Source organism: Pyrus communis, chromosome 16 (assembly GCF_963583255.1).
Source record: "Pyrus communis chromosome 16, drPyrComm1.1, whole genome shotgun sequence".
NCBI classification, from domain to species: domain Eukaryota; kingdom Viridiplantae; phylum Streptophyta; class Magnoliopsida; order Rosales; family Rosaceae; genus Pyrus; species Pyrus communis.
This window is the reverse complement of record NC_084818.1, coordinates 13204192-13224926: the sequence shown is the minus strand read 5'-3', so window position 1 is coordinate 13224926 and position 20735 is coordinate 13204192. Positions and strand designations below refer to the sequence as shown.

General features: G+C 37.0%; 4 protein-coding genes across 5 annotated transcripts; 2 read left to right on the top strand and 2 right to left on the bottom strand.

Annotated features, from left to right (window-relative positions):
• The first annotated feature begins 4680 nt into the window (after positions 1 to 4680).
• LOC137720065 (digalactosyldiacylglycerol synthase 2, chloroplastic-like) lies at positions 4681 to 8117 on the top strand. Of its 2 annotated transcripts, none has more exons than XM_068459072.1 (5): positions 4681 to 4830; positions 5298 to 5665; positions 6089 to 6355; positions 6655 to 7004; positions 7398 to 8117. In XM_068459072.1, exons 2-5 carry the CDS (start codon positions 5384 to 5386, stop codon positions 7897 to 7899), a joined length of 1401 nt encoding a protein of 466 aa, XP_068315173.1. In that variant the 5' UTR covers positions 4681 to 4830; positions 5298 to 5383; the 3' UTR covers positions 7900 to 8117. The 2 variants fall into 2 exon arrangements, with proteins under 2 accessions (XP_068315173.1, XP_068315174.1); XM_068459073.1 differs by having other exon boundaries at positions 4696 to 4830; positions 5326 to 5665.
• Positions 8118 to 8267: 150 nt separating this feature from the next.
• LOC137720067 (uncharacterized) lies at positions 8268 to 12868 on the top strand. Its single transcript, XM_068459075.1, has 5 exons — positions 8268 to 8894; positions 10319 to 10575; positions 11664 to 11765; positions 12023 to 12131; positions 12505 to 12868. The coding sequence occupies exons 2-5, from the start codon at positions 10504 to 10506 to the stop codon at positions 12630 to 12632; spliced, it is 411 nt and encodes a 136-aa protein (XP_068315176.1). The 5' UTR covers positions 8268 to 8894; positions 10319 to 10503; the 3' UTR covers positions 12633 to 12868.
• Positions 12869 to 13015: 147 nt separating this feature from the next.
• Positions 13016 to 14782, bottom strand: LOC137720066 (elicitor-responsive protein 3-like). Its single transcript, XM_068459074.1, has 5 exons — positions 14601 to 14782; positions 13817 to 13882; positions 13609 to 13735; positions 13375 to 13498; positions 13016 to 13248 (listed from the first exon to the last, which is right to left on the bottom strand). Exons 1-5 carry the CDS (start codon positions 14665 to 14667, stop codon positions 13162 to 13164), a joined length of 471 nt encoding a protein of 156 aa, XP_068315175.1. The 5' UTR covers positions 14668 to 14782; the 3' UTR covers positions 13016 to 13161.
• Positions 14783 to 16653: 1871 nt separating this feature from the next.
• On the bottom strand, positions 16654 to 19288 carry LOC137719830 (glycine-rich cell wall structural protein 2-like). The gene is made up of 5 exons (XM_068458839.1): positions 19194 to 19288; positions 18342 to 18407; positions 18106 to 18232; positions 17420 to 17537; positions 16654 to 17148 (listed from the first exon to the last, which is right to left on the bottom strand). The coding sequence occupies exons 1-5, from the start codon at positions 19258 to 19260 to the stop codon at positions 16654 to 16656; spliced, it is 873 nt and encodes a 290-aa protein (XP_068314940.1). The 5' UTR covers positions 19261 to 19288.
• Positions 19289 to 20735: the final 1447 nt, after the last annotated feature.

Here is a 20735-nt window from a genome sequence, read left to right as displayed (position 1 = left end):
GTCTCTCTCTCCCTCGCCACCCATTTGCATGGGCCCCTACCTAGCAACCTTGAAGGTCCGACCCAAGTCGGCCTTACTGCGTCGCAAGTACCTCGGCCAAGCCGAGCCAACCCATGCCGTGCCACCAAGCAGTCCCAAGACTCCCAAAAAATTCAAAAAGAAAAAGATTCAAATTTTTCTTACCTTGGTGCGGCACGAAAAAGAATAACAACAACGAGAGATAACTATTTGCAAGGATAAGAGAAAGAAAATGCTAGGGGAGAGGGGGAAGAAAATTTTCCTCTAGCTTCTCTTCCTTGTTGGAATGTTGATTGCTCTCCAAATTTATTTAATCCCCTACTTAAGGCAAAATTAAACAGGTATTGGGGGCAATTGGTTTCCTTTTCCTAGAAGAAGTCTATCTCTATATCAAAAAAGGAGATCAAGTTCAAATTGGGAAATAACTCTGCAAGCCCAAGCAGCTTGGCATTTCTACACTTACTATCCTTTCCTACATGCAGCCCAGTAGGTGTGAGACCATTTGTGGAGCCTAAAATAATCCTAAAAATTCTAGAGGCAGCACGCGGACTTTTGCTTAAGAAAGACAAGATTGCCCTCAATAAATGGGCAGGTTTCTCAGATACTCCCACACGCAGCTCACACCCTTAAAGGTCCCAGCAGCTGAATACGATTGCCCACAGCTCACGTGCCCTTAGCAAAGAAAAGTCAAAGCATTAAAGACAAGAATTGATTACCCAAATCCTATCTTTAATACATTCCAAATTGAAGATTGACTCCAATCAAGTAAGTAATCCCAATTTAAATAAATTAGGGTAATTACACCATTATCTCAAGATATTATTTCCAATTTAATATCTTGAGAATATTTTGAAAATATTTCTCCATAAACACCTTGGCCAATAGGATGTCGTCATGTGTAAGGTAAAATCATAACACTATGGCCGACCCTATCCTTATAAATACCTCTTATTCTACCAAATTTTAAGAGCTTTTGCTACCCCTAAAAAGGCCCTAAACACTTTACTCTCTCAGAGAAACTGACTTAAACATTGGAGATCCATTGGCCTAACCCCTTCCCTCCCCCCACCTCATGGGTGCGTGAGGTTTAGGTCTTTGATCAAATGTGTTGATTGTTTTACAGGTGCATATTAGTCAAGACTGAAGACAGCTTAAATTTGCATCGACACTGAGCATCTTACCTTTCTAGGTTTGTAGTCTTTTCCATACTTGATCTTTTAAATAACTGAAGCATAGTTGTCGATTCCTTCCAACAATTGTTGGGATGCCTAGGTATTTTTCATCACGATCAACTCGATGTACCCCCAACAATGCAGTAAGTTTTAACTGCTCAAGCCTCTTAATATTACAACTGAAACATACCTCACTTTGGCCCGAGGCACATTTATACGAGTGAAGTACATCCATAATTTGCGACATTCAGCTTCCTTAAGCTGACAAAAGAGCAAGCTATCATCTTCAAAAGAGCAAATGGTGCACTGATGGAGCCTCCGGACAAACGAAAATGCCCTTAATTAGACCCTCAGTTTCCTTATTGGCAATCAAAGTTGATAGCACAAAGTATAAACATGTAAGGTGACAAAGGATCCCCCTGTCGTAGGCCTCGCTCCAGATGGATGTGTCATCGTGGTTGTCCATTAATTACGATTGAATATGAAACAGTAGTCACACAAGTCATAATCAGCTTAATCTAATTGGAAGAGAACCCCAATTTAATGAGAATTCCATGCACGTATCCCCACTCGATCCTATCGTATGCCTTGCTAATATCCAACTTTAAAAATAAGAACCCATTTTTTCACCGTCTTCTTCTAAACATGTAATTAGATATCTCTGATGCAAGAATGGTATTGTCCGATATCGTTTTACCTGAAACGAAGGCGCTTTGTGTCTATGAAATAATCAAAGGAATAATGGCCTTGAGCCTATTGGTGAGCACTTTACAGCCTTGTATAACTTATATGTTAGCTATTTTTCAAAATTGGCTAATTTTCAAAATTTCCCCTCAAAATATGGGTGAATAGTTAATAAAAGGTTTAGACGTTCAAAGACAAGAATTTTTTTTTTTTTTTTTGAACAAACGATCTTATCTACACTAAGATGAGGGGGTTGTGTTTATCCTCACATTGGGCTAGCAATAATGTGGTTCAAATTCATGTTTGTCAAAAATCGAACCTAAGACCTCTCATTTACAAGTGAAGAGAAATGCTACTAAACTGTAGTACCAAATGGCTCAAAGACATATGAATTAATTCAAAATTTTAATGTAGAAAAATTGGAACTTTGTAACTCACTTGAAAATTGCTTCAAACTTAAAAATGTAAAATATAGTTGTCACTTAGTAATATGGTCTAGTGGTATTAGGGTTCGATTCTCGTTAAAGGTGAATTTGAACCACATTATTATTAACCCATTGTAAGACTAAGTCCATCCTTCTCATTTGTCAATTAGTTTCCTAATATTTCTATACTACTATTTAATTTAGTTTCCTAATCTTTCTATACTACTATTTAATAAATAAATACTTTATCGACCATTGTAGGTAAAATCTCAATCTTGTCAATTTTTTAAGGAAGAAACATTACTATATCAACAATTACGGAAATTTTTTTTTTTATGTTGCATAATATTAAATGCCATGAGCAATAAATAACTTAAACTTATTTAAATTATTACTCTTAGTAGAATTCCGTAAACACAAATAATTTAATACTTAAAATATTTAATATTACATAACATAAAAGTGAAATTGCAAAAAATACCCCACTACCAGCAAACAAAAAACAACTCGAGTTGAAATCTATATAAAAATGACACCAAAAGTTCTACGACAACGAGGTTCCACGGCCTTCGTAGTTAATGTTTAACGTTAACGTCCGGACCAACCGAGGTGCCATTTTACGACGTCGTATGGCAAACCATCCGCCCAAACAACTGACTGTTCAGTACGATAAGTGTACTTACTATGACGTGGGCCACTAACAAAAAAACACGTGTATCATTAATACATACTAAAATTATCAACTATTCTTGCAACCAAACATCCATCCTCTCGCTAACTCCAACGATGAAGAAACACAGACCCATTCATCCACCACTTTCATGCCCTTCCTCCCAGAAGCCAAGTTCCTCTTTGTTGCCCATACGCACCATCCATCTCTTACCAACCTCTATGGCTATAGATCTCTGTACTACTGATAGATTTTTCCTTTGCAAGCAATGGTAAATTTCCAGATCAAGGTTGGGGGCGACAAGGTCTCCGGCGAAGGGAGAAAAGTGCTCCATGGGGATGGATCTTCTTTTCTCCATGTTTGTGGGGTTAGGAATGGAATTTATGGAAGAGAGTTGGGGATGAAATTGGGGTGGGGACAACGGAGATCCACGGGGAAGTGGTTGGGATGGTCGGAGGAGGGGTTTGCGGGATGAGATTGACGGACAGAGGTTGGGGGCGGGCCTGGGAAAGAAGCAAGGAAGAAGATGTGTGTTTGGTTATGGCTTTAAGATGAAGTAGGGTGTTTGGTTAACAAGACAACAAATGTCTGGATGACAGGTGTTTGAAAAATTTTATTTAAACTCATGTAACCTTTTTGTACGCCTAATGTACTTTTTGCATTCATTTGATTTTTAACTAAACAATCAATATCTCTTTAAACTTAAATTTATTACCTAAAATATCCTTACAAACCTAATTTAATATGTAAATTTATCTTTACGTCTTAACTCTAAAATGACATTGTGCAGCCATCCAATGATTTTAGCTTTTGAAAAGGTATCAGGCAAGGTTCAGTGGGTGGATTTGTTAGCTATTTAATTCATTATACATAGTGATTGTGGACGACTCATTTCCTAAATCAGTGCCTTCAAGCATTGATCAGTCACAAGAAAAATGTAAATCGTATTTGCGGGCATGTGGACACAGGACACCAGCAGCCATACATGTACCAGCAGCAGCACAAATCATATTGGAGGGTGTTTTGGAATGCAGACAGAGACCGGGAGAGTGCCTACAACAATTTGTTGTTGCAGAAAGTTAAAAAAAGGGTACTATGCGGGATTGATGAAAAAATATTGAAATCCAAATACTCTATCTTTTAAACTCTAAAAATAGTTAAATCAAACAAATAAAATATCCATAAATCGAGTCATATCTTAATTGGAAGATTTAAAACTTCAAAATCACCATCTATCAATAAAAATAAACATAAAGAAAGTTTGTTTTTTCTCTATAAGAGCTATTAGGGTTTTAGCCAGAATGAATGTAGAATAAACAAAGAGTAATTCTAGGGTTTAATTATAATGTGTGGGTTTATTGATAAATTTGAGTTTTATTATTAATTTTATTTGGTACTTAATAGTAACTATGCAATATGGTAAAATGGACAATTAACATTTAAAATTTAAGTTGGGTATAGAAAAAGGTTACATGGGTTTAAATAAAATTTCCCTAATATTGGGTCATATCTTTGAAGAGATTTCTCAATGTAACCGAACACGAGATAGTATATTACGTATCATTATACAAATAATTAAATTTATAGATTAAAAAGTTAATAATTTAAAAAATAAATTTTTCACTACTTGTATAAAAACACAAAAACATACCACATATTCCGGTTGAAATATTTCTCATGTCTTTGGGTCAAACCGCGTAAAATTCCACAGACGGATACCGCTTATTCTCTCACCGCCTCCTCCACTTAACGTATCCAACCAGGCAACCAACTTTCCTGTCCCCTTCCCCCCCTCTCTCTGCCTGAAATTCCTTCAAAACCTGAGCTTCAATTCCTCTCTTTTTCCCGGAATATTTATAAGGTACTATTTTCCCAGAAATTTTTTAATTTTATATACGTTTTACGCTTTTAATTTAATTTATGAAATTTCTGTACCTGTTTGTGCTGTATCGTTCGAATTAGGTCGCTTCGATATTGCGTTTTGGATCATAGAAATTTTGAGGATATCGCCGAATTCTTGTCTAATTTTATCCATCTCGAGAAAATTTAATCAAGTATTAACCGTAAATCATACTTATAATCAATGTTTAATTGTCCCTTTTGTGTGTAAAAGAATCATATAACTAGGTGTGATTGGAAATTAGTATCGAATTCGCAGCCAAGTGTCTATAAATCGTAGTTCTATGACGTTGTTATTTTCTTGTGTGTGCATTTAATACAAACTATGCTGAAAAGTACCTGGGCTGCTTCGATTTTTAATGTGTTGCAATGGTCATTGTTCGTTATGCAATTTGAGTGATTGTTCATGTTTTTTTTTACTTACTGCAGTTTACAATCTGTTTGATCAAATTGTTAGAGAGTGCTGAAGTAGTGTACAGAGCTGATTGGTTTTCGCATGCGTTCCTTATGATTGGATGGATAAAAAGCGACATATTGTGATATTTACTACTGCAAGTCTTCCATGGATGACTGGAACTGCCGTCAACCCTCTATTCCGTGCAGCCTATCTTGCAAAAGATGGGGAGAGACTTGTCTCTTTGGTTATCCCTTGGTTATCGTTGAAAGATCAAAAACTAGTATATCCTAACAATATCACATTCAGCAGACCTTCGGAGCAGGAGGCTTATGTCCGTCACTGGGTTGACGAGAGGATTGGATTCAAATCTGATTTCAGTATACTTTTTTATCCTGGAAAGGTATATATACCCAAAGATTTAATAGAAGTACAAGCCAGTTTATTTGCTAGTCAAGGGTTTCATAATCTAAAAGGAATAACTGTGCATGCCTTTAAGGGGAGGTTGTGTGGCCGTCCATTTTTCTTATTATTGAAACCTATGATGTTTTAAGAAAAAAGAAAGTGTCATATTTATTTAATTTCCGTTTTTGATCTTTCCTGTTCTGTTCAGTCCAATATATTATGAGTTTAATAACTATTAGTCTATCTGATGGTGGAAGCCCATGGCGTGAGTCAACGTGGTGGACATCCAAGTTGACCCATCTTACCCTGTGACCTATCCAATATTCTCCTTTTCCTTATTTTCGTACCTTCAAGGATGTCTGCTGTTTTGTTTCCATTCCTTGTGTAGTAGTACCAACTTGTGACGTCAATTCTATCGCAGTTTTCCTTAGATAAAAGGAGCATCCTCGCTGCTGGAGATATTTCAGAAGTAGTCCCTGATGAAAATGCAGATGTTGCCATCCTTGAGGAGCCTGAGCACCTTACATGGTTTCATCACGGGAAGAGATGGAAGATTAAGTTCCGGCTGGTTGTAGGAATCATCCACACCAATTATTTGGAATATGTGAGAAGGGAGAGGAATGGAAGAATGAAAGCATTTCTTCTTAAATATGTAAATAATTGGGTTGTTGGAATATATTGTCATAAGGTACATCTTGATAAATATTAGTTTTCTTTTACATAAATTATTTTTGATGAATAGTAATATATCTTTTGCTTTCCTTCATTTATTTTATCTAGCCTCTTCTAGCTTTTGCATTAGACTTGGTAAATATGCTCTTCAAGTTGCTACTGTATGACAACAAAGCTGTGCCGGTAGTTTGTTGTATCCTTTTTATAAGTCTGCTTATGATTGATGATGATGAAGTTTGAGAGAGATGAATGCGGATATCATTGTCATTGTCTTGCTATACATGCTAACCAGATCTCACCTATGCCATAATGTAGGTAATCCGGTTATCTGCAGCCACCCAGGATTATCCTAAATCCATTGTTTGCAATGTTCATGGAGTCAACCCAAAATTTCTGGAGATAGGCAAGAAAAAGCTAGAGCAACAACAAAATGGAGTCCAGGCCTTCACCAAAGGTGCCTATTACATTGGGAAGATGGTATGGAGCAAAGGCTACAAGGAGCTACTCAAGCTTCTGCAGGATCATCAAAAGGAATTAACTGGACTTGAAGTTGATTTATATGGAAGTGGGGAGGACTCTGATCAAGTTCAGGAAGCTGCCAAAAGATTGGAACTGGCCGTTCGAGTCCACCCTGGTTGTGACCATGCTGATCTTCAATTTCACGAGTAAGCTTCCTAGCTATCTGTCCAGCTTCCTCATAAGATCAAATTCATTTTGTCTAAATTTTTAATGACATTCAGAAAAAGAAAGTTTAGTTGTCCAACATTGCATTACACACGACCAACAATTCTTGTGGAAAATGGTTGGCCTTGACCAATCGTTTCTTATTCTGGATACTGAAATGATAGGATGGCTCACCCTTATTATACAAGTACTGTAGTTATTCTGGGGGTTGAAATTGAATTAGTCTCATGGTTATCAGTGGGCTGTTCTAGGGCAGTTTTATTACCAATTTGTACCTTTCCCTTTCCAAAAATACCTCTATTCATTTGAGATGTTCTCTCATAGAGATGATCGGCCTGGTTGGATATTGACAGATTATCCTTGTACTTTTTCAGTTATAAAGTATTCCTCAATCCAAGCACCACGGATGTGGTTTGCACAACCACAGCAGAAGCATTGGCAATGGGTAAAATCGTTGTATGTGCCAATCACCCCTCAAATGAATTCTTCAAGCAATTCCCGAATTGTCGAACATATGACAATGCTGATGGGTTTGTTAAGCTCACACAGCACGTGCTTGCTGAAGAGCCTGCCCAGCTGACTGATGCACAGAGGCATGAGCTTTCATGGGAAGCTGCCACGGAACGATTTCTAAGGGTTGCTGAGCTAGACCAGGCTTTTGCCAGGAAGCTATCAAAAAATCCTTCGAAACGCTTTATGTCTACCTCATTAGGTGCTTGGAGTACAGTGGAGAATGCATCAGCATATGTGCATCATGTGGCTTCTGGTTTTGAAACAACACGGAAGATATTCGGTGCAATCCCGAAGAGTTTGCAACCAGATGAGGAACAATGTAAAGAGCTTGGGTTTGCCATGCCTGCAGGTAAACGAAATTGAGAACTGGGTGGGAATCGAGGGATAATTTATACAAAATACACAAGTCGAATTATGTTCATGTACATTGTTGCGTATAACGTCGTGTTTAATTTATCATTGTTAGTCTTTCTGGACAAGAGGGAGGGGGAACTTGCATTTGTAATTATAACTGCAATGTACATATACATTGTTGTGGATACTACTTACGTTTAATACGTGTGGTTACTTGGTATTTTTCATCGCGCTCGACTGTTTATGCAGCAACAATATTTGGACCGGTGCTCTAACTGCGGCCCATAGGCTGTATTGCTCACTCTATCCTGCTTTTCCAAGGACGAGGTAAAAAGAAAATGTAGTTACAGCCAAATACAAAACCAAAGCAGACAAAAGTCGCATAAATAACTATAAACCCCGCATCGCTAAAACTAAGCGTGATCTCAAAGAAACGCTAACAAACTTATGACAACCCATCTGGGGCATAGATGTCAATGTAACATGGGCTTACATTTGGGTTATCTAATTCCTGCAACTCCAACTTTTATGGCGACTGAATCAAACACAAAAATATAAACTTTCTCGTGACTCTCTACGCAAAGCTCTTCCTCCTTCCTCAAAAACCTAGATCTATAAACCCCACAGCCACTGACCTTTTCAACTACTAGGAGGGGAAATTACACCGATTATTTTGAAGGCCGAAATAAGTCATGCAACTACGCAAAATTTAAGTGCAAGTGGTCCTCACAACAGTAGTGGAGAGGAGTATTGTGGTTGCATTACGACGTGAGTTCGACTCCGTCGACACGAGGCATTGTTACAAAATGTTGCCCACGCACCTTTCCGGAGGCCGATCCAACGGTGTCGTTACGTGGCGTTTTGACGTAGGGGTTTTAATTCCCACCGACCCAACACTGGAGCTGTGTCGTTCAACTGTCAACACAGCAAAGCCACGGAGCAATCTCTCATCTCTGTAAGCTCGCGGATCATGAGGCAGAAGAAGAAGAAGAAGAAATTCGAAGGTAGAACCGAACTCTCTCAATTGTATTTGTCTTAGTGTAGTTGTTACTCTTTCTGTTTGGTTGCCGAGAAAATGGTGGCCAACGGTTTCTAATTGATCGAGAAGAGAAAATTTAAACACTCTCTCCCATATTGCTTTGTTTGGTTTTTAAATTTTTAATGTTTTATGAAACTTAGTAGTGCTCCTAGAAAAAAATTATGTAGAAAGTAATCAGATACTACTTTCTAGTTTTGGTGTGTATTGTTAGAACATATTTGCATATATGGAATTGTTATGGAATTTAAACACTCTCTCCCATATTGCTTTGTTTGATTGCATGATTGTGTGTGTGTGTGTTCAACTTGGGGTAGATTTGTTGCCACTATTGTTAGGATCATATTAGTCCAATTGGAGTCAAAAGGTATTTGAATTTAATCCGGATTCCAGATTCCGATCTCTATCTGGTGCTGTTCAACTCATTTTTATTTCATGGGACAAGAAAATCTAGTGTATGTTGTGGCAATTCGTAGCAATTCAGCTATTATGAAGTGATTATTGCTTTTTGGGGTTTTGGAATTCAGCTGTTAAGACTAATGGAAATTTTTATTAAGAACTTCATGAATGTTAAGGGTTTCGGGTTTTGTATCTCACTTGGTTGGCTACTAGCTATCTTGAATGCAGAATTTGGAAAGTGTTAATTCAAGTGTGTGTGCGTGTGTGTAAGAATTTAACAAGTGGGCGTATAAGAAATCAAATGTGTTTTGACATTGATGGATTCTACTGTTTTTATGTACCCCAGTTAAGCTACTCATATCTTATAATTTCCTACTGGGCTCAAAGTGTTGCCTATCGATTCCTTTCGTGGTTGTTATCCAGTTTAAGACCAGAAATGTGCATTGTTTTGTTTATATACTTATTTGGTATGCAACACATAAGTTCTCGGATTTCTAAACTCAAATATCATAAGGGCCAAAATGTGAATGTTTCAAAGCTTTGGTTATTCGGTTTTGGTAATACTTTCGCCTCTATCTTGCATTCATCCCCCCTTTTGAATGTTTGAATTTTCTTGTGAATGGTGTGCTGTTTAGTTTGTCATTTCCAGTTTGAGGTCAGAAATTTGCATTATTTTCTTCATATGCTTATTTGGTATGCAACACATAAGTTTGCGGATTTCTAAAATCAAGTATCATAAGGGCTGAAATGTGAATGTTCCAAAGCTTTGGTTATTCGTTTTTGGTAGCACTTTCGCCTCTATCTTGCATTCATCCCCCTTTTGAATGTTTGAATTTTTTGGGTTATTCATTTTTGGTAACACTTTCGCCTCTATCTTGCATTCATCCCCCTTTTGAATGTTTGAATTTTCTTGTGAATGGTGCGCTGTTTGGTTTGTCATTTCCAGTTGTTCTACTATATTCTTACGGAAAAATTAATTCTCTCTATATTCAGTTACGTTTTGGCCCCTCGTCCAAACACACTGTGAAGATGGGAACACGTGGACTTGGAGGCATCTTTTGTGTTTATCGAATTGCCATCGCAATGCCTCGTTGTCATCGAAATTTAGGTTTAAAAGGACCCTCAAGCAGAGTGGAGATAGAAGGGAGTTTATTTAGAGCGCAGGAGCGGAAACATCAATGGAAGATAAGAATTTGGAAAAGCCAATTCCTGACGGGTGGGAGTTGAAGGACGAAGGCTCCAAAACCTCGGTAATTAAACACCTGATTCCCAGGCTCTCATTTATGTCTACTGATTTTATTCGGTTCTAGATCTGAATTTTTAACCAATCTTATGCTCTACACATGCATGAGTTCCATTACTGCTGTAATATGTTTCAGTTTTGGTAGTAGATTGACAGCTGATGTAATTCTCCTTCTGTATGAACTCCTAGTAGTTGAAAGTTAATTTAATTTTCTATTAAACTGAAATGGCATTTGTTTTTTTAACAAAAATCTCATTTATTTCTCTAATCTCAATCTTCTTGTGATTTAGCGTAGAATTTTCATCTGCATAAGATTAGTAAATTGGGAAGTGAATTTTGTATTTGGTGTTAGATCAACTTAGCAAATTTGGTTTAAATCTTACTGCACAATACTTTATTCTTTAGTTAAAACATGCATGTTGGATTGCTTCTTGAATGTTTGATGGCGCTGTATTTGGTGGTTTCTTCTTTGATAGAAGTCTTGCCTCTGTGCACTAATTTCACTCTTCAGAGTAGCGTTTTGTGGAGTTTCAAGAAACGTACCCGTAGTCATATGATGCTAGGGTTCTAAGCCATCAATTTTTTACAGTTTGAACAGAAGCTTTCTGTTACTGTTTTCATATAAATATCCAAGATCTTTAATCCATGTTAAGGGAGTCCTTAGTCAAGCATTTTCCATAAGTGAGCATAATTGTTTTGATATTTCTTTCTGTGTCATCTTGTGTGCTTGTGCTTGCGAATAGATGAACATTTATGTAGCTTGCAGGCCCATTTCCTAACTTTGATGATACAAATAAATATTTTTGTCAAGTTATTTGGGCTATCTTTACCGGTTTATGTAATCAATAATTGATTTGGCATATTTAGCCTGATCAGTACTTTGATTGTGGCATGTTTTCTCCATCATGAAAATGGCAGTAGACAACTTTCCACTTTCTTGGCTTAAAACATAAAAATTACTTTACTTAGAGTGGCATGCTATTTTTCTGAAAGCAAAATTTATGAGACTTTAAATGTTTGTGCCCCCCCCCCCCCCCATGTTTCAACTGGTTTCAGAACTGAGTGATCGCTTGTTTTAATGTTTCGATGTTATAGCACTACTTGTGTCCTGCAACTGGTCAGCATTTTTCGACATATGAAGATCTTATGCGATATGTGAACTATGCGAAGGAAAACAAGCTTTCAATATATGCACCGGTGAGTTTTATCGTTGTTGCTTTGCTTCTATAAACATTTAGTCATCTTCGTTCATATTTTCACATCTCATATATTGTAATGATCGCTACCTTGAGAATCTTCGCATTACTGTTCATATTATATCTGGGAGACTTGATGGACTTGATTTTCTTTTATTACTTATGGGACCCTCTAAGTGTACTACATGAAATTATGTAGAAGACCTATCAGACATGCTATACTGTCGGACGTTGTCTTACTCGTATATCCTCTTGTAGGATTGTAAGATCAACAAACTGAAGAGGAAACGCAGGAAGAACAAACCTATCTCTTTAACCAGGAGAAACTCTGGCGGTCAAAGCTCAAGGCCGCTGCCTGTGAATCTGGGTAAATTTCTGAACTACAAAGTGTTTGACACCTCCTTTTCTTTCTCTGTAGCAAGTTATAAGAAATAGTTTGTTTTTAATAGGATTGAACTGCAAGGACCCTTTGATTTGTTCCGAAGCTTTGCACGTATCATATCGTCAAAGTTATCTTTCTCTTGCACTCAAACTTGAAGATATATATTAGTTAAAGATCATGTGATAACATCAAAAAAATGCTAGCTTTCGCTTGTACATTACGCATTATATTGGTGTCTTTTAATTTCTACAGAAAAGAAAATTTTTTATCTGGAATGCATTGCCGCTGGACCGCTGGTTCGCTTAGTAGTGTTTTGTGTTTCCTTCTCATGATTTATTAATTGCACCATCTACTTCAGGTAAAGAAAGAGAGGAAACCGCCAACCCTATGGAAAGCAGTGATACTGGGAAGGACACTGAAGCTGGTGAGGCTGGGAAGAGCATTCAAGCTGGTGACCTTGAAGCATCAGAAGCTATGAAAGAATAAGGCTCCAGGTTATCCATTTGTCTCTGCAGGGTGCCGAGTATTCACTTTTCTTTTGATTGTCGGATTGCTCTTTTCTCCAGTTTCTTCGGAATAATGCATTTCCAGTTTGGTTAATTCCTGAATTTACTTCGGTTTGGTATTTCAATTTTAGTCTTGTATGCATTATGGCATGAGAGACGAACGATGCGTTATAAGAACGAATAAAATGGACAGATTGTTGTTTCAATCTGATTCGATCCAAGGTGTTTTGGGATTAACTTTCAAACAAGTTATTTGTTAAGAATGTTTGACAACTTATTTGTTAAGAATTTTTGTCTTGTGTTGAGCAGGAATGTTGGATTGAAAACGAAAGATAAAATTCGAACGCCATCGAACAAAGAAACTATAAAAACAATCGAAATCAAACTACATAAACTTGACTGATTATTTCGGTCCATCAAACAAGTTGAGGCACATATAAATATGTAGGTTTACACACTGAAACACACCAAATTAGAAACCTCCAACATGACTGAAGCTCCTCCATCCTCTACTCCTCCCCGTAAGACGATTGTTTCCATCCGCCATAGCTCTCCTCGGACTCACCGTATCCTCCAGAAGGAATGTTGTCGCTTCTCTGCAACAATGAATACAGTCAAGTCAAACACACTCCAGTGTCTGAAAAATACTGAACACGAATGCAGAAACAAAACAACCAGACGAAATTTAGCAGACTGAGCAGCGAACTTTCGAGAAGCAATACCTCAGGCTCGGGAGTGAATGTGAGTCCGATTTTGATCTCTCCGCAAAATTCTTTGTCCTTGTTGACAACATTGTATGCAGCTGGAGGAAGGCTTCCTTCAGTGAACACTGGCTCCAAACAAATGCTGCATATAGGCCACACATAAGTTAATCAGACCAAGGCAGCACCAGACAGAACAGGGTGCAATTTTCTTTCGAGTGACCGCATACTAAAGAATCATAATGAAACACTCACGTTGCTTCTCCGACAAAATCATCCGCACTGAAGTTATCTTTCTCCATGATTTTCAAATTAAGTTCGGAAACATCATCTGAGACGGTGAATAGAAAGGTTTCATTCCATTCTGGTGTAGATCCTTGCCCTGCAGCATGCACAAGTTTTAAGCAACACAAATTTTATTGCAGCAAATGCGCCGGAATGATGAAGATGGCTAGAACTTTACCTGAGACCACATTGCTATTCTTCTCTTGGGTTTTTACAGTTAAGATGACATAAGGATCCATGTCAGCTGCTCATAAAGTATTCAACCCCATGAGTATACACATAATTAGCATATTCAGAAATTCAATGCAGACAGATTTTAGAAGGCAACATCAGGTTCAGATCAAATTATGAAACAATCTACAAAAATATCGATTCAACTTAACCGGAATTCAGCCGGATATATGTCCTGATGATATGAAAATTAGCACTCAAGGATCATAAACTCATAAGGAAATGTTGATCGGATCTTTTTCAATTTTAAGTAAATCCAAATAAACATGTCAAAACACAAAAGTAATACTGATGAGAAAAACACCAGTGAAATTTTGATAGATCTTTTCTACTTTACTGTAAAGGGACTATAGATCGTTGTTAAGAGCAATCACCCTTACACCTGACGTCCCGAATTTTTACGATCCCTTCCTTTTTATCGCTTTTATCAAAAAGTTTATTTTCTACTTCACTTTGAATTAGTATGGATCCATGAAAAGGGATCAAGAACTTTCATGGGATTCTTTATTTTGGGTTACTGCATCAAAGACTCAACTTTTTACCCTCACAAATACATACACACACACACACACACACACACATACCAATATAGATGGATCAGAAAGCAACCCCGATGTCGTTTTATACAATTATTTACAGAAAAATGATCAGCATAAACTAATGTTGAGGATCTAAGGTTCGTGATTAAATATTACACATACAGAGACAGAGTGGGGATAGAAAATAATTACCCATAAAATCATTGTTGTCGAGACCCTTGGCTTCGACAAGAAGAACTTCAAGCGTTCCGATAGGCATGTTTGGATCGGATGAAGATTGAAATCAACAGAAAGAGACAAGACCGAGTAGTTTGCAAGTTTGGTTTTGCAGTTTTATAAGCTGCAATTGCTTTAGGAAGAACAACTCACCGAGTCATTGGCCTGTCAGCTATTTAAAGAGCCTTCAGGAGTTACTAGTTACCATCAGTTACCAGTTTACCAATTTACCAAGCCTGTCTGAATCTGAATAGGAGCTGACTTTGTTCACTTGGATCGGTTTCTACAAAATATGGCTTCCTGTTTTCAACTCCAAGTAACCTCAACTGAAATTTATTTCTGTGTATAGTTATTACACTTGTTCATTAAAAATTTTAGAATGAATTGACGATAGCATGAATCGGATGAATGAACGTTTGGATGTCACAAGACAACTAATTTGATTTCGAAAAAGATTTATGTTCAAATTCTATCAACAAAAGGTTGATATCTATTTGTTGTGTGCAATTTAAAATCTTGTGATGGGACTATTCAAGCTAACTGAGAAGATTTGAATCAAAAATGTTATCTTTGAATAATTTTAGACTTATGGCTTAAGTGGTTAGAGCATTTACCGTTGCACTCATGATAAGAATTTCAACTATTGCCTTGACTTTTATTTTTTAATTAAAAGATTTAGAATCGCTTAAGCCTTAAGGGATGGGTTGCCAGTGGGCCTAATACATGAATGATTTGGTGTATGATGCTGAGAATTGTGTTAAGAGTAAACAAAAATGTCAAAAGCACATGCCCGTGAAGGTCATACCTTGAAAATATTGGCAGTGCCAAACATATACGTCATTGGATGCTCACTTTCAAGTATGCTCTCTTTTTTTTTCTTTTTTTTTTTTCCTTTGTTTTTTTAGTACTTTACACTAAAGACCTACTCTAATTCTTGAAGTAAAACTCAAATTTTAGATTCTAAACTTACCCAAACTTGCTCCAACCCTTGGGGCAAATAGGAGTTAAAACTCAAAACTCATTTATAGACCAAATTTAGCCCAAGATTCCTCTTGGGTTTGTGGGGCTGGTCCACCATATATGTATATTTTTTTTTAGTTTTATATTAATAAATTAATTGAATCCAACGGTTAAGATCTAATTTGATGAAATCCAACGGTAAAAAAAATCTAACAATCCAAATTTAAATCCAACGGCTAAAGTAATTAAAAAAAAATTCTTTTACGTGTTTCATATTCTTTCATAGTGTTTCACGAGTTTTATGGTGTCGGTTAGTGATTTTTCAATATTTGTCAGAATCTAAATATTTTAGGGAGTTTTAACGAAAAGCCCACGGTATTGTTCACTTTAATGAGAAACCACATTTTTACACTAAAAAGTCAATCTTGGTACTATTCACTTTACCCTTTATTTTATCCTTATCATTAAAACTCAAAGTTTTCAAGTCCTTTTCATTAGTTTTCCTAAATATTTTTAGGTTAAAATGTTCTAAAATTAAATCAGGATAGTCTACATAATTTTTTTTCTTTTAAAAAAGTTATTTTAAGAAAAAATTTAGCCTACATTTATTCTTTAATGATTTGGGGCTAAAATTTTAGCTCAAAAGGGTTTGAGCCAAAAAACTGTTTCTAGGTTAAAACCTAATTTTTCTAGGCTAAAAATTTTAGGTTTTAGCCCAAGGGTTGGAGATGGTATAAGGGGAATGAGAGTTCAGCTAAGCCACACAATGGACAACCTAATTTAGTATCGAATTCATCATCTACGAGTTTTGAACTTAAAGCCTTTCACTTGCAATGCACCGACATTAATAACATGGAATACAATAATACTAATGACTTCATAGATGCACATCTCACACTTTAATTATTCGATAATGTCATACATCGTAACATAGTAAAATTTTTGGTCCACAGGTAGAAAGGAACCTCGAACAAGATTAAAGCACTTTATTCTTTTATTGTCTAATAAGACCAGGCAGCTAAATGATAATCAATCATACATTACAGTACTGTCAATTATGATAATAAACTCATCCTCTATATGTGGAGGATTCTTTCCATCCACCAGAGCTTTCCTCAGATTTAGATGATTCTTTCCATCCACCACCACTGCCATAACTACTACCACCACCACCGCCACCACCTTCATAGCCGTCGCCACCTCCACCATAGCCGCCACCACTATTTCCATAGCCACCACCACTATCACCATAGCCACCTCCGCCTCCACCATAGCCGCCACCTCTTCCACCATAATCATTGCTGCCGCCGCCACCACCACCACCATACCTTTCCTCACCTTTATGTGATCCTTTCCTCCCACCACCAGCACCTCCACCATAGCCACCACCGCTATCACCATAGCCACCTCCACCTCCACCAAAGCCGCCGCCACTTCCACCATAGTCACCGCCGCCACCAGCACCACCACCATACCTTTCCTCACCTTTATGTGATCCTTTCCTCCCACCACCATAGCTCTCCACGTCACCATAGTCTCCAGAACTGTCGCCGTGGCCGCTTCTCTACAATAACAACAAAGAAAATATGCAGTGGGTCATGGGATAGTAGTAGTGCCTTTCCACATCAAAAATAAAAGTTGTGACAAAAATAAAAGAAAATGATGACCAAAAATGACTAAAAGTAGGGAAAAAAAAAATGAAAGGACATCCATCTTTTCTTGTAAATGTGATACACTAATCCAATCGAGTCTCAATTAAATCAAGACTAACTTACTTTTAGTCATATCACAAAATTAATAAGTTTCAAGTGTAATCAACAATTTTTTATGATTACCTCAAGAGTAAAAGTGAGTCCAACTTTAATCTCTCCACTATATTCCTTGTCCTGATTGACAACATTGTATGGAGTTGGTGGAAGGCTTCCTTCAGCGAACAACGGCTCTAAAGCAACCCTACATTAATTAGGCGTAGGCCAAAGGTTAGCTAATTAAACATGTAAAGTAACAAACATGTGTCACATTATACTGTGCTAAGTTATTTCTACAATTACATTTTATTTTTACAAGGATAATTGTCGAGCACTAGTCTTAGACCTGGTTTGATATTGAGGTGATTCTGAAAAAAGCTGGTATCAAAAAAAGCTGTGAGCTGTTTTTGTGTTTGGTAAACATTCAGTTTCAGTTTTTTTTCACAGTTTTGGATGAAAAAAAGCCAAAAACAAGAAGTTGCAAAACTTAGCTTTGAAAAATCGACTTTTTTTCACATCTGTTTTACAAAAAAGTTTACCAAATACTATACTACTGTTTTTTTTTTTTCAAAAGCACTTTTACAAAAAAGTTTACCAAACACTCTGCTACTTTATTTCACAGCCGCTTATTCTCACAGCACAGCAGAATCAGTTTTTTTTCAAAGCACAGCAATACCAAACCAGCCCTTAGCTTGATCACACTAATGCTTGACGGAAAAAACTTAGAAGTACTTTTGAATCATAATTAAGGGACGAAAAGGAGAAGTACTCACGTTGCTTCTCCAATAAAATCATCAGAGCTAAAGGTATCTTTGTCCATTATTTTCAAGCGAAGTTCATCAACATCGTCGGAGACTGTAAAGGAAAAGGTCTCGTTCCATTCTGGTTCAGATCCTTGCCCTGCAGCATGCACGCATGTACAGATTTGTTTTTGTTGCACAATCAATTGATAACGGTATTCTGCACACCAATGTAACCCTAGAGGGCGAAAGAGATATATGGAAATTACCTGAGACGACAGTGCTTTTCTTGTCTTGGGTCCTTACAGTTAAAATAACATAGGGATCCATGTTACCTGCTCATAAAAAAACATTCAACCCCATAATCTATACAGGCATACATATAGTTAGCAACTTAATTAGCATTCAGAAACTATATGTGGAGACAAATCTAAAAGAAAAAATCATAATAATCTCAATGAATTACACACAAGCAGGAGATTTGTTGCTGTCATAGGGATGTATTCTGTTGTCTCGTGATGAGAGAGATATCAAAAGCAGGTTATATTGACGCATATACGTAAGAATCTCCGCGTGCAAACACCTCCATAATATCATAATGTTAGCAGATCATCTCGTTTGTTATTGACGGCAATTGTAGATTGATTACAGGATAATTAAATCCAAATACACGAATATCAAACAGATAATAAAACAATTAGATCATGTAAATACAAAAAAAAAAAAACAGGAACATGGGGAAAATAGAGAGAATTTATATATCATCATTTAAAATTTACTACAGCTCGATGTGAAGAGATTATTTTTGGGATACTGTATCTATGATCCAACTTTTTACATTCGAAGACATATTTACAAACGTGCGTATACATGAATTCGATACACATACACGACACGTGAATTAAATTAGAACATGTTCATCCGGCCTGGAAAAATCTGTAACAGCTAGCCAGCATTAGGTATATGGACAGCCAAAAATGTATGAATTCAGATTTGAGATCCACAGAAGATGGAGCAGAAATCAACAATGCAAGTGCAACCCAGAAATCATTTCTCTTATGTATGTATATTTGTTTTCTACAAATAATATTGAAAATAAAAAAGAATTAATCAAAATTTACCGAGAAAATCATTGTTTTCGAGGCCTTTGGCACTGACAAGAAGAACTTCAAGCGTTCCGTGAGGCATCTTTCCGATGAGATGAAATTATCAACACACCTAAAGCAACGCAACACAATACAACAGACAATCAATTCATTTATATATTAAGAGAGTGAAAGTCTACGATGTTGTTACATTTCTTACCAAGCCCGGCTAATTAGGGGTTGACAGGTTCATGAGATACTTCTGTTCCCATATATAAAACTAGATGTTGTTTTCATCTCTCCGTCCCACCACAACAATCATATGGTGACAACCAGGCGTATATGTTTCTAACCTATTCTGGCCGATGACGTTTTTAATTTATGCATGTATAACTTGGAATTAAAAGAAAAATATCTGCTAATAAGAAAAAACAATTAATTGACATACATTGTTTCCAAATGCCAGATAATTTGTTGCATTTGATAGGGTGCATTTTTGCTCACCCACATTAACTTTGGTATATGCTCACCATACAACTTATTAGCTGCCATGTGTCCCTTCTTCTAACCCCTAGTTACTTGTTAATTAAATATATCATTTTCAATTTTTAAAACTAATTTTAAACATTCAACTTAAAAATAAATAAATAACTCAAACCCTGCCCAGCAGTGTTTCGTTCCCCACCCACGCCAACCATTCAATTGATTCTTCAAAGTTCCACCCACCCACTCAGCCAATCTTCTTCTTCAGGTGCATGGCGAATTTGCCATGACTTCGTCCTCCGTCCTCCGCCCTCCCTCATTTTTCTTCCACTGTAACAACAGTCGAAGACCACCACGAAGGCTACGCCTTTGCAGCCCTGAAATTCGATAGCAACCTCACCTAAAGAATCAGGCCTTTCTGTTTCTTGCGAGGATATTTCTATGCACATATAGATTTGATTTTCTAATTTGGGATTATTTTCTTGGTGATGACATTTGTTGGGTTTCTTTATAAACTAAAATAAAATTAGAGTTACAGTGTAAGAAGGAGAACAGAGACATGGTGATTCACCATGGCACGAAGAAGATTGGTTTTTTCTTGGGGGGGGGGGGGGGGGGGGGTGGTGGGTGGGGTGGGGTTAGACTTTGAAGAATCAATTGAAGGGGTGGCATGGGTGGGTAGTTGTTTCTGGGGTTTAGCTAGGTGGGGAACTATAGTTTTGAAAATTGAAAATGATATATTTAATAAGCAAGTAACTAAGGTTACAAGGATGGACACATGGCACCTAATAAGGTGTATGGTGAGCATACCCTAAAGTTAATATGGGTGAGCAAAAATGCACCCCATTTGATAAATTGGTGGCTTAGGATTTCCATGATTTGCTGAGTAACTCTAACTCTAACATGACTCTTAGAAGTGGTTAATTAATTTGCGAAAAGAGCTTTTAAATCTGTAATATAATCTTGTTTTTCTAACACAAGCGTTATTGGGGAAGAGAGAATTGAAAATAATACTCTTAACTAGCTGAGCTACAAATCCCTTGCAATTTGTAACTTAATTTTAATTTGAAGTGAATACCCAGTGGTCTGGAATGG